Source organism: Myiozetetes cayanensis, unplaced genomic scaffold (assembly GCF_022539395.1).
Source record: "Myiozetetes cayanensis isolate MyiCay16 unplaced genomic scaffold, myiCay2020 scf1, whole genome shotgun sequence".
Classification (NCBI taxonomy): Eukaryota; Metazoa; Chordata; class Aves; order Passeriformes; family Tyrannidae; genus Myiozetetes; species Myiozetetes cayanensis.
In genome coordinates this window covers 117,147,285-117,161,762 of record NW_026086604.1, presented here as the reverse complement: position 1 = coordinate 117,161,762, position 14,478 = coordinate 117,147,285, and the positions used below count along the sequence as shown (strand labels likewise).

Here is a 14,478-nt window from a genome sequence, read left to right as displayed (position 1 = left end):
ACCTCATTTAAGTGAATACAACCTGTCCTTTTTAAACTAAAATGCTTTCAGGTAATGTGAATAGTCTAAAATTGTCTATAAACATACATTTGTTAGATATTTTTATCTTGATGTGCCAAAAAAGCTTTCCAGAAACCAGTGATTACATTGCAAACATGCTATAAGGAGAACTGTTAATAAGTATGCCTTTGCCAGTGGTAGGAAGATTGCCAACATTTAATTGGCTTTAAAGTTTTGTTCTATCAATGGCGTATTGTATCTTAAAACCAGTAATGCCAACCTTATGATTAAGGCATAAAATAGGATCTCAAAATATTGGACTGATTATGGCAGTAAGGAACTATTTTCCAAAGAAAAACTTGCTAGCCTACTTGTTGATCTAGTGTAGGTAAAATTCAGTTTGTACAACACACCAAAAAGAAAAGTATAAAAATTGTGTATCATAATGACAAGTAGTAAACATATAACTGGTACGTGTCTGTTTTCATTGCGTGGATCTTATAGTAATTTGAAAAAGACCCCAGTATAGATATCATTGTAAGAACTGGTATTTTAGCTGCCAAACCCACTTAAGTCATTGTTGCTACCCAAACCTAGTTATACCTGGAGATTCCCCCACTCAGTCCACTCTTTTGACAGCTTCCTATACTGGACCTGTGAAATGAGCAGGATTTAAAAAAAAACCCATTGGGTTTGTCCCAGCTGTTCATCCCCATCCTTGCATTACAATTTACATCCCTATCAGGTATGCTGATAGGACTGTTGTTGACCCACATGCTTTAGCTCATCTGTTCTAGTGCTCCAATAAATGCTTGCACTGGTACACTGGTCTTCATGCAGGAGGGACTGACTGGGCCAAGCTGGAATGAATGAGTGGGACAGAAAGTTCTTAAATCAGCTCCTAAAATACTGGGTATTAGTACTCTAAAACCATACGCTTGGTCTTGGGAATACTAATGAGGTTTCCAGTGTCACACAACTTGCCAGTGACAGAAAAGGAAAATGCAACTTTCTTGACTCTCATTATCATATTACTATGTCATACTGATTACTTTTATTACCATGTTCATTAAGCCATTGCCCCATTATTATTAACATATTGTTACCATGTCATCTTGCTTTGTAGATTGCTGCTGGCATATTTTTGCGGGATCTGAGTAATGTGGGGAAAAAGACAGTACTTCTATACTGCGTGGTCCTGTATCCCTCTACCCCAGCTCATTAGATCTTCAAAAACTTGTATATATTTACTTAAATTGTGCCAAATTAATGCATAGTGATGTCATAAACCTAATCCTTTGTGTTTCAGTGACTGAGATTTATTTTCTTACCCTGTAAGAAATATGTGTAAACCTTAGGTGTACTCCATCACATTTGTGATGTAACATGGATATTAAAATGCAAGAACTTGTCAGAGCATTTGTAATATATAAAGAAGCTCCTATTAATGTACCACATCAGTAGGTAGGTAGTTTTCTAATTGTTGGTACACTGTGCCCTCTGAGTTCCAGGACATGTAAAGAAACATAAACAAACATGTAAATAAACAGAAAATAATGTAAAGAAGGCTACGCTTTTCATTCTTAGTGTTGAAAATATGGCCATCTTATATTTATTTAAAGGTCTCACCTAAAAATCCAAAACAAATAATTTAAAAAAACCCACACAGACCCTGCATTTCCTGACATTTAGGGTATTTTCCCCCTTAATAAGGAACCTCTGAAAGCAAGGGAAACATATGCACTGAGGCAAATTATGCTAAGGGTATCTAGATTCACCTCAGAGCCTGCCTCTGACTTTAACTCCATTGACATAAGATAATTATATTTGATAAGAGGTTTTGTCTTTTTTAAAAAAAATTCTGTTAACTTCTAAGAGATTTCCTTTTCATGACATGGAGTTTTATAGTCTGGGTTAATAACTAAACACTATTTCCACCGAATTTAGCAAGTGTTACAGGCATAGTACGCCTGTAAAATGGGACCCTCATTGAAGAGTGATATTTAAATTCAGCATTAACACTACTTAATGTAGCCAAAAGAAACTACAGTGGATGCAACAGCACATTTGAGACCTGAATCAAAATGCATTGGCAGCCAAACCTACCATGTTCCATTCCTCCTTCTAACCTTTCATCTTGCATTCGTTGTGTTTACTTCTCTGCATTGGAGAGCTGTCATAATGTTTGTAAAATGCAATGAAAGCACAGTGGAGCACCTCAGGAATCCCTGAGCTGCAAATAGTTGGAGCTGGGAAAGCATTCCAGAGAAATATCCCTACATATTTCCTCTCTGACTGGTCGTTGTCTGGAGACAGACTACTGGGCTAGAGGGACTTTGAGTCCAACATAATGTACATTCTTCATGCTTGTAAATATTGGAGTTGGGATTCTCAAGGCAGTAACTGGAACACATAAGCAGCAATGCAAGTGGTTATTTTTGCCTACAGAAAAAAAATCCTTGTGTAACTGGACCTGCTTTATTTCTTGCTGTATCATATTATATATTCTGCAGCAGTATGTAATTTGGTAATCAACCTTGAGCTAAATATGTGCAATATTTGGAATATTGCGTATACTAAGGGGAAGCAAATTCCAGGCTTCTGTGGGAATGCAGTGCCCTGGGGGAAAATAGCAGCTTTGTTTTGGTATGAAGACTTACTGTTTGTTTTGTCAGAATCATTTGTATACCATAGTTTGCAAAGCAGTTGCATCTCACTGGGAGATCAGATGAATGTTAGAATGGGCAGGTTACTGCAGGGTATGAGTGCATACTGATTCGTACTAATTGATACCAAGTTCAGTTAAGTACTAGAGGTTTTGCCCTCTTTTTAGCTCTGATAAATCCCATTAGGATGTTTAGGCTAGACTGTGCTGCCTGGGTTTCTCAGAAGAGCTGAAAAGATTCAAGTACCTGTCTCCTCAAAGAATTCAACGGTCCCCATAAAAATCCCATGCAAGTGGAATGAAATTGAGATATGTTATCTAGCTGAACTTCTGGAAAATACTATGGCTTTTCCAAAGCCCCTGAAGAGATTTAATCCAAAGAACTGTAATTTCAAGCATTTTGCTAAATGGAATGTGTTGCAGTTCTGTTTATGAGCAACTTCAACCACTGCTACAAATTAGTAGGATATTTTATGTGGGTGTCTGCATGTAGGTTGTACCATGAACAATATAGAGTTGTTTCATTTGGAGAACCGACAAAAAAAATTAAATGTGTAAGTTACCTGTAGAGCATCCCATAGCAATTTGGGCTTGGTTTCCTTTTTGTGTTTTAGCTGAAAAATATGTTTAAGATCCTTTAAATGGATTTAGAATTTGGCAATGTTTATTAAATAGCTTATTTTTATAAGCTTGTTTCACATGACATAGAAATGTGATCAGGAGGATGACTTTGGTTCAATTTTAGATGAACAGCTTCTGTAAAAGCAGCAAAAGAAGGAAACAAATTCCAAAAGAAGTATTGCTACATATGATAAATATTTGGTATTAGTCATGGTCATTTTATTTTTACTTCTACCTGCAATGCACTACATATAGAACATACTGGTTTATGTGGTAATTGCACAAAACAGTCACTCAGGCCCCTTCTGCCAGTTATGGGGTACTGACATAGCAAAAGAAAGTGAATATGGTAGGGCAACAGGGAAAAGCAATGTAGAAAAGCTACATGATAGGTTGATCTCAAAACTAAGAAGTCCAAATAAAGACTAGGTAATTGTTTCCCAGGAAAAAAATGTTTGGGGTTTTTTTTTTTTTCAACCAACATATGTATATCAGTCTAAAATCAGCAACCTCACATTACTCTGATAAAATCCCAAACTAACCTCCTTATGATACAGAAAGAGGAAACCTGGAACTAACTCAGTCCTTGGTTTTCCCTGCACCAAAGTATAAACCACATTGTTTCAGAAACATTTTCTTTGTGTGGCATGCTCCTGAGCAAAGTCTTGACATTGCCAAATGGAAGGTGATCCTACTCTTACTGGCATTCTTAAGAGTTTGTTCCTGATTTTAGAGGAAATGACATAAGGTCTCCAGAGGAGCAAGGTGCATTCCTCATCACTGGCTTGCTGGAAGAATTAGTACCAGGAACCTACTGCAGATCAAGAGGGCAATTAATTACTTTTGACAAAGTGACACTGTTACTAGAGTAATATAAATTAACAGAAAACAACCAGCTTTTATTTTCTACACTTCTGCCCTACTGAAAATTTCAAATAAATACACTTCATGTAACATTTAAGAGTTCTAAATACAAATTGTACATTTGATTTAAGTCCAGCACTATAATTTCACCATAGAGAATGCATGCCTATGGAATAGCTTGTTTATTATTAATTTTGTTTTAAATCTCCATTGTATGTTAATGAATTTCCCTACGGAATTTAAAAAGTAATGTGATTTTTGTTATCTGAGCTGGGAGATAAATTAAGAGCTACCAGTAATAATCACTGGTACCACTGGTAATAATAAAAATAACAATACCAACACTGATAGGAAATTCATTTACTCTGGATATCTTGAATATAACAAAATATAACTGAAATGCAAATCTGGCCTGTTGTGCCTGCCTGTTGATATCTGATAAATTCTAGGAAAAGATGCACAAGAAAAACATCACGACAAGCTTTCAAAATCCAGACTTGATTTAGGAAACCCAGTTTTCTGAGTCAGATTTTCTCATTGTTATTATTTCTGTAAAACTGACATAGCATGCCTGCTCATTTACACAACTGATGCTTTTATTTACAAATAAGATAGAATAAAAAAAAATTTCCATGACTGATTTGTTTGAAAGAAAACTACTTTTTGAATGTTTTGGGATTTTTCCCTAGTAATACATTATCTTCACTAAACATTAAATCAAACTTTGGTTTGTTACTATTAAAAATTAACATAAATGTATCATTATCACTAGACTAATATAATCCTATTATCATTTTATTAGATAAACAGTGACAATGTTTTGTTTGTAATAGCCTCTAGAGATACAATAAATCTAGTAGGGGAATGTCAGCCTGGTCCAAGACAGATTAAATGTAGAGAACTGGAATATAGTTCCCAGTAAACAAACACTTTGAGGTCAGGAGGTCATACTTGCTCAGCTGTTCTTCATAAGCCCTATTGGAAATAACTTTCATACCATCACTGAATATGTTCCATGCTACCTAATAATACCAAAGGCTGAGTACAGTTGTGATATAAATGATTTCTAAGTGAAATATGGAGTGTAAAATGATCAAAAACTAACAGGAAAACCAATATGTAAATGGAAAATCAGGATGATGTTAGACATTCAATGAGTGCAGTTCATAAGATTTTCTCCTCTTTTGTGGGAGAAAACTCATCCCTCTTGAAAGCTTGTTCCCATTGACAAATGAGCTGATTTGGCCTCAGCAACCTTGTGATTAATGTGACAAAAATTAAGACTAACTGTATTCGAATTTGGAAAATGACTAGGAATAATATTCAGTCAATGAACTCTGCCTTGCCAGTTGATTAATTGCAGCAGAAGGGGGACCATAAGTCAACAAAGGTCTGGGAAGGAGAGAGAACTACAGATTGAATTTGCTTTTGGCATCTCTCCTATCAGGCAGAAAAATGCCTGGATTCTGGGAATGCTAAAATAAAGATATCAATGTGTGGTTTATGATGGGTGAAGTTCTCAAAAACTATTAAGATAACTTAGTGTTTTTCAGACGTACATCTATCAACCAGTTTTATGGAAAAGCCGCACTACTTAAAGGCTGTGTAAGTAACAGATACTGTTGACAAGCTCAGTCAGGCCTCAGTGGTAGCATCTAAGCAGATAGTTTCATAAGCTTAAAAAGTCATCTTCAGCACAGACACAGTATATTCAAAATATGCAGATATGCAGACCAAATGCTGCCTACTAACATATCCCAGCAAAGATAACAGAAATAAACACTGTAAAAACAGATTTTAACCATGGTGTTTGTGTACCAAACACTTATTACAGGCCTAACAGATCCTTTGCCATGTAGTGAACTAAAGCCATATGTCGTGGATGTAAGATTACTGTGTTTTCAAAAGAGTTAGAGTTGTTACCCATATTAATAATGTAAATTTTCTTTTGATTGAAAGATTCCAGTTCCAAAACACAACAACATGCAACCACACTTTGGACAACACTGCTAACTTGGCTACATTATAATATAAAATATTTATTAGCAAAAGGGAGAACCAGTTATTGAATATGTTTCTTTTTGTAGGAAGTTGTAGAAATGTAAGCACTGCAGTATTCTGCCTTTAAAAAAACTACTTATACCAGGAAATTAATTTGGGAAATAAGGAAAGGTTTGAAGCTGTGTGCTAAAAATATATTTGCATTTCTAAATAGTGCTGATCAAATAAAATCAGAACGACTACATTATTTTCTGTATGTAAATTTGCATAAAAAATCCAACATATTGTTCAAATATATTCAAAAAATATTCAACACAAAAGAATAACAAATCATCAGGGGGATGAATGAAAGATGAATTTTCATTTTAGCACTCTGCTTCCTAATAATTGATTTGTATGTAATGTATGTAACAATATGGTCATTATTTTTTTCACAGAATTTAAGAACTCATGATGTAGGAGTTTCAGAACTCAAGCAGTAGGAGAAGGTGAGAACCTAGACTCAAGATCTGTTGACCAAGAAGTTTCCTGTACAAACAACACAAAAACTTTAGCATTAGTATGAGGACTCAGACGTCTTTAGATTCTTTCAGAATAAGTATGTACCATTATGAGAAAATAGGAAAGCTGCCAAGCTTCTTGTAGATACAGTACACAGACACTTCTGTACTCTGTCAGCAGTGGCAGCCAGTGCTGGAGGGGGACCCAGAAAGGGGTACAAGAAGCATGCTGTAGGCTGCTGTGGAAAGTGCCTTTCTACTTTCAGCCCCTCAAGGTTAAGCGCTGTGCCCTGAGGTACCAAGAATTTTTAAATCTCACTGCTTGTTTGTTTCCTGCCACATGCAGCTTTCCTGCCTCTGAAAACAAAATGCTGGTCATTTGGGAGCTTCCTATTGCTTTCAGATAGCAAAGATAAAAGGCTGGGAAAAACAGTAAATCTCCTGAAGCATACCAAACAAAGATATTTACCTGTTCTATATCTGCTAAGATTTAAGTGACACCTACTCAGTGGTCATTTACATGCAGTTCTGTGTATACCAGTAAGAGGTACGCCAGAGGGGAAAAACCTCCTTGCAAACATCATAAATAAGAAATGAAACACTCCCCCAGACCTGGGTCTCCAGTGCACATATATTAATTACACACCAGAGGGTAAAGCCTCAGTATGTGCAAGCATTTAATTCATTATTTGCATTTATTAAAAACATTCCTTTTCACTTTAACAATATGGTAACCCAACAGTGAAATAACAGCAATTCAAATGTGGTCATTTACAGACATGCGGTTTCTTGTGCCCATTGTGCAGTGCAGTGCTGCCAAGTCTCACACCTTAGGAGTAAGCTGCTGCTCTCTCCTCTGTCACACACGTGCATGCACACACATACAAAATTTACATGTCTGCTCTCACCTATACTCTTTTGGGAAAACCCACAAATTTCATCAATCTCACTCTACAGATTTAAAAATCCTGGCAGCTTTTGAATAGCTTTTCTTCATCAGCTGCAATTAACTGTTGGAAAAGAAATCCAAAATACACAGAGAGAAACTTTCTCCTTAATAGGAAACGTTAGCAATAGTATGGGATTTCTAATATGTTCCAAAGTTTTGCCACGCCATCTTACTGGAAGGCCAAGTCTGCATGCCCTCTGATTAGTTTTCCTTAAACGCTGGGCAATTCAGTGTTGTCAGCCATAACATAAAACATTATTTATAACTATTTAACTGTTTTAAGAGTATAGTTAATAGCGTTCTGTAACGTGATCTTAAAGAAGTTGATTAAGTGTGCTTTACAACATGACCAGAAAGAGCTTCCGATTAGTGACATCAATATATATATTTTACATCTCACGTGGCCCATACTTTTAAAAGTTGGAAGTGCTGAAATAGGAGTCAAACCAAAATGAAATCAAATCATTAGAACTGAAGTGTTTCCTTACTACACTTCATCAATATCATCATGTCATGCCAATAGATTGAATATTCACAACATAAAGTACCCTTCTCTGTTAATAAACTCTAGAAATATATAAATTTTTCTGTCAGTCATATGAAGCAAAGGAGGGGAATTCAGGGCTGGTTCCAAAACTCATCATGGGTTTGGTTCAGGCTCTAATACAGAACATAAACAGAAAAATTGTTAGGCTCTGAATCTGAGTAAAAGTTCGCATATATCCAAGGTTAAACAGATGGGATAGGAACCCATTTATAAATTCAAGGCTCTAAATTACTAAAGGAGCTCACAGGTTTAGAAAGATAGTGTAGTTATGAAAATTGTTAATGTTTTCCAAACACCCAAGACTCTGTTCCCTGGGAGTCTGTAGTTGCTCTGCTCTTCCTTAGGCAATTGTAGTTAACTGCTTAGAGTTTTTATTCCTCATTCATCTCACGCCTGAAGAGGGACTAGTCTCATCCTGACAAAGTCTCAGTATGATTACAAAGCACGGGAGTTTTTATATCCGAGACTAAATGTCAAACTTCTTTGGAATCTAGTAATGTTCAAATGCAGTTACTGCATTCTCAACATTTTACTTTGTTTAATATTTCTATCAAAACCACAATTATGACTTGCCATAGTATCTTTGTCCTCATATTTACGCACTTCAGAAATTAACATCCTATGAAGAGGGTTCTGCCAGCTTTTTATTTCAAAATAAATACCCTGGTGAAATGTATTTGACATATATTCTTTGGGAATTGTACATATAGACACAAAAAGAGAGAGAAAAGAATTTTATTTTTCATCCTAAAGAAAAGAAGGCCTCAGGAAGACCCAACTGCTATCTACAACCAGCTAAGAGGGTCTAAAAAAGATAGAAGCAAACTCTCTTTAGAGGTGCACAGTAAAAGTATAAGAGGCAAGAGAAAACTGGAAGATGGGTAATTCTGATTTGATATAAAGAAACTTTTTTACAATTAGAGTTTTCAACCACTGAAAGAGGTCCTTTAGGTGACAGTGGAATGTCTCCATCCTTGGAGATGGGATGTGGCTGGGCAAGGCCCTGAGCAATGTGCTCCTTTGAGCTGCTCTGGTCATCCCCTCCAACCAACATGGCTTTGATTATATGAAAAAATAAAGTATCTTTTTAATGATACTTGACATTCACCATTTTGCTTCTTTTAAAAATGCCCCAATATTTGCTAAACTTTGATACTACATGCTTAGAGTACAATTCTGGTACACATGAAAAGTGTACCGTTTGTGGTAAAATACCAGCTTGAACAAAACTATTTTCCTGTTACTGAAATCAGTGGGGTTGGAAAGCTGAAAATCAAGCCAGAAGGAGATGAGATTATTGCCATCATACCCATAATAAGCTTTCCTAATTGAGTTTGTGTTAGCATTAGAGAATCTCACAAGACTAAAGATTTGTTACAAATGCTGATATCAAACATTTTTTTTGTTTGTTTTAAATATTTTGAGGAGAATGTAGGGAAAGATAGAAAAATAGTGTTTTGGGTTTTTTTCCTGCTCAAGAACAAGTTTTCTAAAAGATTTATATCACATGGATGAATTTCAGGAGATAGTAGCTGCCTAGAAAATCCAGACTTATTAAGGCACTCAACCATTAATTCTCAGAGCAAGTGCAAGTTTCACCAGTTCCAGTCACACTTTTCCCAATTCAAATCTTTGTTTGCACAAGCACAAGCATATTGATTGTTGATCCTGGGATCACAGTGCACGACTTGTCCATTTGGGTCAAGTCCTTCACTTCTCAAAGAGGCGATAACAAAATGAGAAAAGGGTCTGCACTGTCTTTCTGTAAAATATCTATAAACCGTAGAGGGATAAGATTGGCATCTAGACACAACATATGCATACATACATACATGAGAACACTTATTAAACCATTTATTTTAGTAAAAAAATATTAATTTTGAGTAATTGAAGAAATATTTTCATAATATGTATATATTATAACTAATATATATATGTGGTTGAGACACAGAGCTTAAAAATACATTTTCCTGAAAATTGTGGATATAAGTACTAGAAAAGGTAAGATTATTCTTGATGTATTTGTTCTAATATTTACACTGTACGTGACAACCAGCATATGTAGTTTGTTTTTTCCATGAGCGACAGAAATAATAACTCAATACTGAATTATGAGTAACCCATAACTACCTTTTTTGACTGAATGAACAATTTTTAAGTGAACAGGGAAATACCTCAAGCTTCAGTATGGGGGAGAAGTCTTTTTTTAAAAATCAGGAAACAGAGTTAGTTAGTTTGGTTTTTTTTACCAGGCACTTACTGTAAAAACTTCGTTAGCTGCCAAAGGAAATCTTTATTTCAAATTTCCCATCACATTCCCATAAACCTGCATTATAATGACTTTAAATGAAAGCAAAACTACTTAGTCTCACCAACACTGATATTCTCCAGCTAGTGACTGTAAACCCTGAGTTCTTCCAAAGTCCCAGCCCACACAAGAACAGTGTCTTGTGACTCTTAGACAGCCCTTTATCATGTCATACAGAGCAAAGAGCAGTGAAGAGAAAAAATGGGGGTCTGAGATAAGAAGAAATAGCTCTTCCTACCTCCTTAGAAATATTTATTGCTTTTCTGAACAACATACTGGTTTCATTTTCCACTACAAAAATTCATCTGGTTTTACAGGAGAGGTTGCTACACATACACTTCTTGTGTCTTCTAAAGTGGTCAGTTCGTACTACGCAGGTGTTACGAGTTTGTACAAGTTTGTTGTACAGTGAATAACCTCAATTACTTAAAAGAAGAGTTTCTATGCTCTGGCTTAGTTTCCTTTCTGTTAGGATTGACCCTGAAAAAGCTGGTGAAGCTGTCAAAAACCTAACTCGGTAATTCTAATAATTAATCCTATAATAGACTAATAATTCTAATAATAACACTGTGTCTCTCCACATAACTCATTTGTTGAAAATATACATGAAAACATGTAAGAAAAGGTAGCAACAAAAAGGTAAAGATGATCTTGAAGACAGTTTGTGATGGCAACCAACACTAGGTGCACTGGGACAAAATCTGTATACTGCATGGGTACTCATGGGTACTCATCACTGTTGGTTTTTATTCAGAACCGTGACTCTTGTAAATGGTCTATGAGCTGCTTTTGAATGAAAATCAAGTGGAGTCAGGGAAATAGTTGTGAGTGTAGTTAGAGGAGCCTTACTGATCAAACCTTTTAAATCTAGACTGTTTTAAAACTATCAGATGTAATAAAAGGTAAAATTAATCCTGTATAAACTTGTGGCAACTAAAGTGATTAAAGTGATGGAGTCACTGCCCCTGGAGGCGTTCAAGAAAAAACTCGACGTGGCACTTAGTCTAATTGGCAAGGTCAAAGGTTGGGCTCAATGCTCTCAAGAGGTCTTGTCCAACTTAAACGGTTCTGTGGTTCTGTGTTCTCTGAGTCGGTGTTATGTGTGATGTAATGCACTTTCATGGAGGTCTGCCAACGTAGCTAAGCAGAACCCCAATGTAAGTATTTGCGGTCGCTCTTATCTCACCCCTCCGTTGCCCTGGGAAGACCCGCAAAAGCTGGGAGATTAACAGCGGCCACTCACGAGGTGCGAGCACGCCCGTGTTTTGGAAGTGTGACGGAGGAGGAGGAGATGACTTAATCGGGGCATGTGAGTGCGACAGAGGTGATGTTGTAATCGTGGACATGCCGGGAGGGGACCGTGGGAGCGCTGTACGGAGGGAACAACAGCACGACCCCGCACCCCTGGGAACGCCGCCTTGCTCGGGCCATCTCCCCCCCTGAGGCCGTGTGCCTTAGGGAGCGGGGGACCGCCAGAGGGGTACACAGACAGAGCACCCTTCCGTCTCCAGCCGGATCCCCGCCAAGTCCCGCCCCGAGCGGGCAGGGACGGGCTGGAAGTGACGCGGGCGGGCGGGGCTGCGCGGCACTGATGGCGGAGGCCCCATGTTGATGTCCCCGGCGCCCTCCGCGTCTGTCTAGGTAAGGGCGCTCCGGGGCCGGGCTCGGGGGGACGGGCAGAGCTGACACGCTCTTTCTTCCCGGTCTCCTGGAGCCCCCGGAGCGGGCGGGGCCGTGAGGCCGCGGTTCTGCGCCAGCGGCCCCCGCCAGCTGTGCGGGCCGGCCGCGGTCGGGAGGGGAGCGGCGGGGCCGGGCTGCGGGAGGCGGCGGGGCTCCCCTTCCCCGGGGGAAAGGCGGAGGCACGAAACAAAGGTGACCGAGGCGAGCAGGTGGGGACACCTCGGCCGCTGACATAGCAGCGGCGGGGAAGGGGCGGGAGGCGGCTGGGGCAGGTCGGGGCCGGGGGTGTCAGGTGCCCGGGACTGCGGCCGGAGGGCTCCCGGGGAGGCTGACTGGGGCGGTGCGGCTCGTCCTGCTTTTGCTCTTCTTGCCCGACGAGCTTTTCCTCTTTTTCGCCGTCCTTTTCGCTACGCAAAACCAAACGCGTCGCTCAGCCTCTCCGTGGGAAGCGCTTGTCATATGGGTAATGAAGCCAGTGCGTAGCTCTCCCTCCTTCTCCTCCTCCTCTCCTGTTTCCTAACCGGTAGCAGTGAGTTAAGCAGGCAGGCAAGCATGCAGCATCGCCCTAAACTATCCTTGAACTGTAAGTAGATCTCAGCATCACCTAAGCTCCGGGGATTTTCCTGCTAGGCAACAGTAATCCCAGATGACTGTGCTGGCCTGCATAAGTTCAGATTTGTGAACAGTTCTGCTTTGGGCTTAGAAACCAACCTCTCTTTACTGGTTCCACTAAAGAACTTCCACAGGTTTCGGTACTGCTCAGCTGTGGCGGCTGGCAACTGGTGTGCCGAAATTAATTTTTTTGTTTGTTTCTCTTCTTATTGTATGCTTAGGCTAAACTATATAGTCTTAAAAATAGACTTATTAAAAAAATCAGTAGTTTTTGTTATTAATGCTTTGCTAACCGTTTTTGTACTTATTCTGGCTAGTGAAAACTGAAGCACTATTTCATGTCAGTGTTATTTGGCTTATTTACTGAATTACTAAAAATTAATTGTTAGACTTGAAAATAAGTAAGGTTGTTCTGCTTCTTTTAGAACTGTAGAAACTGCTGCTGCATACTGTCTATAGTTGAGTGGATTTGAGAGCTGTCTTAAATATAATACTCTGTTTTGAGATGTGTGGGAGTTTTCAGGGTTTTTTGCTTCTCTCTTCTGTATTCTGAAGCTACCAACTGATAGGATTTATGTGTACCCTATTTTCTCTAGCAAACTGTCTTTTGATGTCTACTCAGTTTCTTGCTTGTGTGAGTTCTTGTTTTTCCTTTGTTCATCTTCACAAGCTTGGCATTTTATCTTATAACCTTTGTTCAGTGTACAGAATTGCTTTTTATTTAACATCTGATACATTGAAATAATGTTATGGCTGCCTATGTGTACTTAATGTGTACTTAATTGGGCAGTAATAAGGTTAAATATTGAGAGCTTAGAACTGAAAACCCCCTCTATTTACTTTACTTTTTCCTTATTTTTAATGATGAATACTGTTTACACCAGAGTGCATTTTATTTCAGAAAACACAGTGTCTTTGCTGCTTACTTTTCAACCAGTGAAATTTTAAAAGACTATAGGAAATGTACAAACAGCTTTTAATCTTTTAACTACTTGAGACTTGCAGTGTCCTATCCATTTTTGGCTTTGTTTTCCACATGTATTTTCAATGAAAGTAATATGGCACACACTTGGCAATTACTTCTTTCAAAATGTGAATTTGCTTGGTCAGTATAAAATTACTTTTAACAGCAATTGCAATAGGATGGCTGATCTTTCTAGAAATGTTAGATATATAAGGCCCAAATCCTCCTAATATGAAATGTTTTGACAGAATTGTGATTGTACGTGGAAATCAGATACTTGAAACTTCTCAGTTGCCCATATTCTATTTTTGGCAGATATTGCCATATCTGAGGAAAGGGTGTTCTTGTTCTGCTTGTGAAGCATCTTGTGTTGCTGTAATTTCTAGCACTATGTATCCTGAATGAGGTGGTGAATGAAAAGCATGATTAAAAGCTTTTGCAGTCCCAACTGATTAGTGTTAATCCGTCAAACTGCACGCATACCTCAGTGTTCCTGCTGCCAATGCAGTCCATTGTTTATGGAAATGAATCCGAACCTGTGGAGCTGAGAGCATATGTATTACAGTGAGAACAGTAAAAGATGCTCATGGGCTGCTGAACAGTGGCAGGAGAAGTCTTTTGAAGAAGAAGTAGGGAAAAACAAACAAACCTGACCTGTTTAGATAAACTTTCTTGTCTTTAAAAAAGGTCTTAAAATGGAACCTTGATCCTTCTGAGAGGGGAAAATAAACTTCACATATAAAAATATTGTGAAAAGCACTGAGCAC

At 38.2% G+C, this 14,478-nt stretch overlaps 2 protein-coding genes across 6 annotated transcripts in view; one reads left to right on the top strand and one right to left on the bottom strand.

Moving 5' to 3' along the window:
- Window positions 1-11,680: 11,680 nt before the first annotated feature.
- Window positions 11,681-14,265, bottom strand: LOC126649531 (WAS/WASL-interacting protein family member 1-like). Its single transcript, XM_050333807.1, has 2 exons — window positions 14,195-14,265; window positions 11,681-12,542 (listed from the first exon to the last, which is right to left on the bottom strand). Exons 1-2 carry the CDS (start codon window positions 14,263-14,265, stop codon window positions 11,681-11,683), a joined length of 933 nt encoding a protein of 310 aa, XP_050189764.1.
- Window positions 11,940-14,478, top strand: part of TAX1BP1 (Tax1 binding protein 1) — a 52,012-nt gene continuing 49,473 nt past the window's right edge. For 3 of the 5 annotated variants that reach the window (XM_050322146.1, XM_050322222.1, XM_050321973.1), the window contains exon 1: window positions 11,940-12,096. The gene's annotated coding sequence lies outside the window, so the exon portion shown is untranslated. Of the gene's footprint in view, window positions 12,097-12,324; window positions 12,345-14,478 lie in introns of those variants that run through there. The other 2 variants (XM_050322306.1, XM_050322063.1) reach the window with 2 other exon arrangements.

What these genes read in the sequence shown, in the direction of transcription:
- LOC126649531 (XM_050333807.1), bottom strand. Translation starts at nt 14,265, where the DNA reads ATGCTCTCAGCTCCACAGGTTCGGATTCATTTCCATAAACAATGGACT. An exon ending in TTGGCAGCAGGAACACTGAG is followed by an intron (nt 12,543 to 14,194) that starts GTATGCGTGCAG and finishes GGTTTTGCGTAG; the next exon opens with CGAAAAGGACGGCGAAAAAG.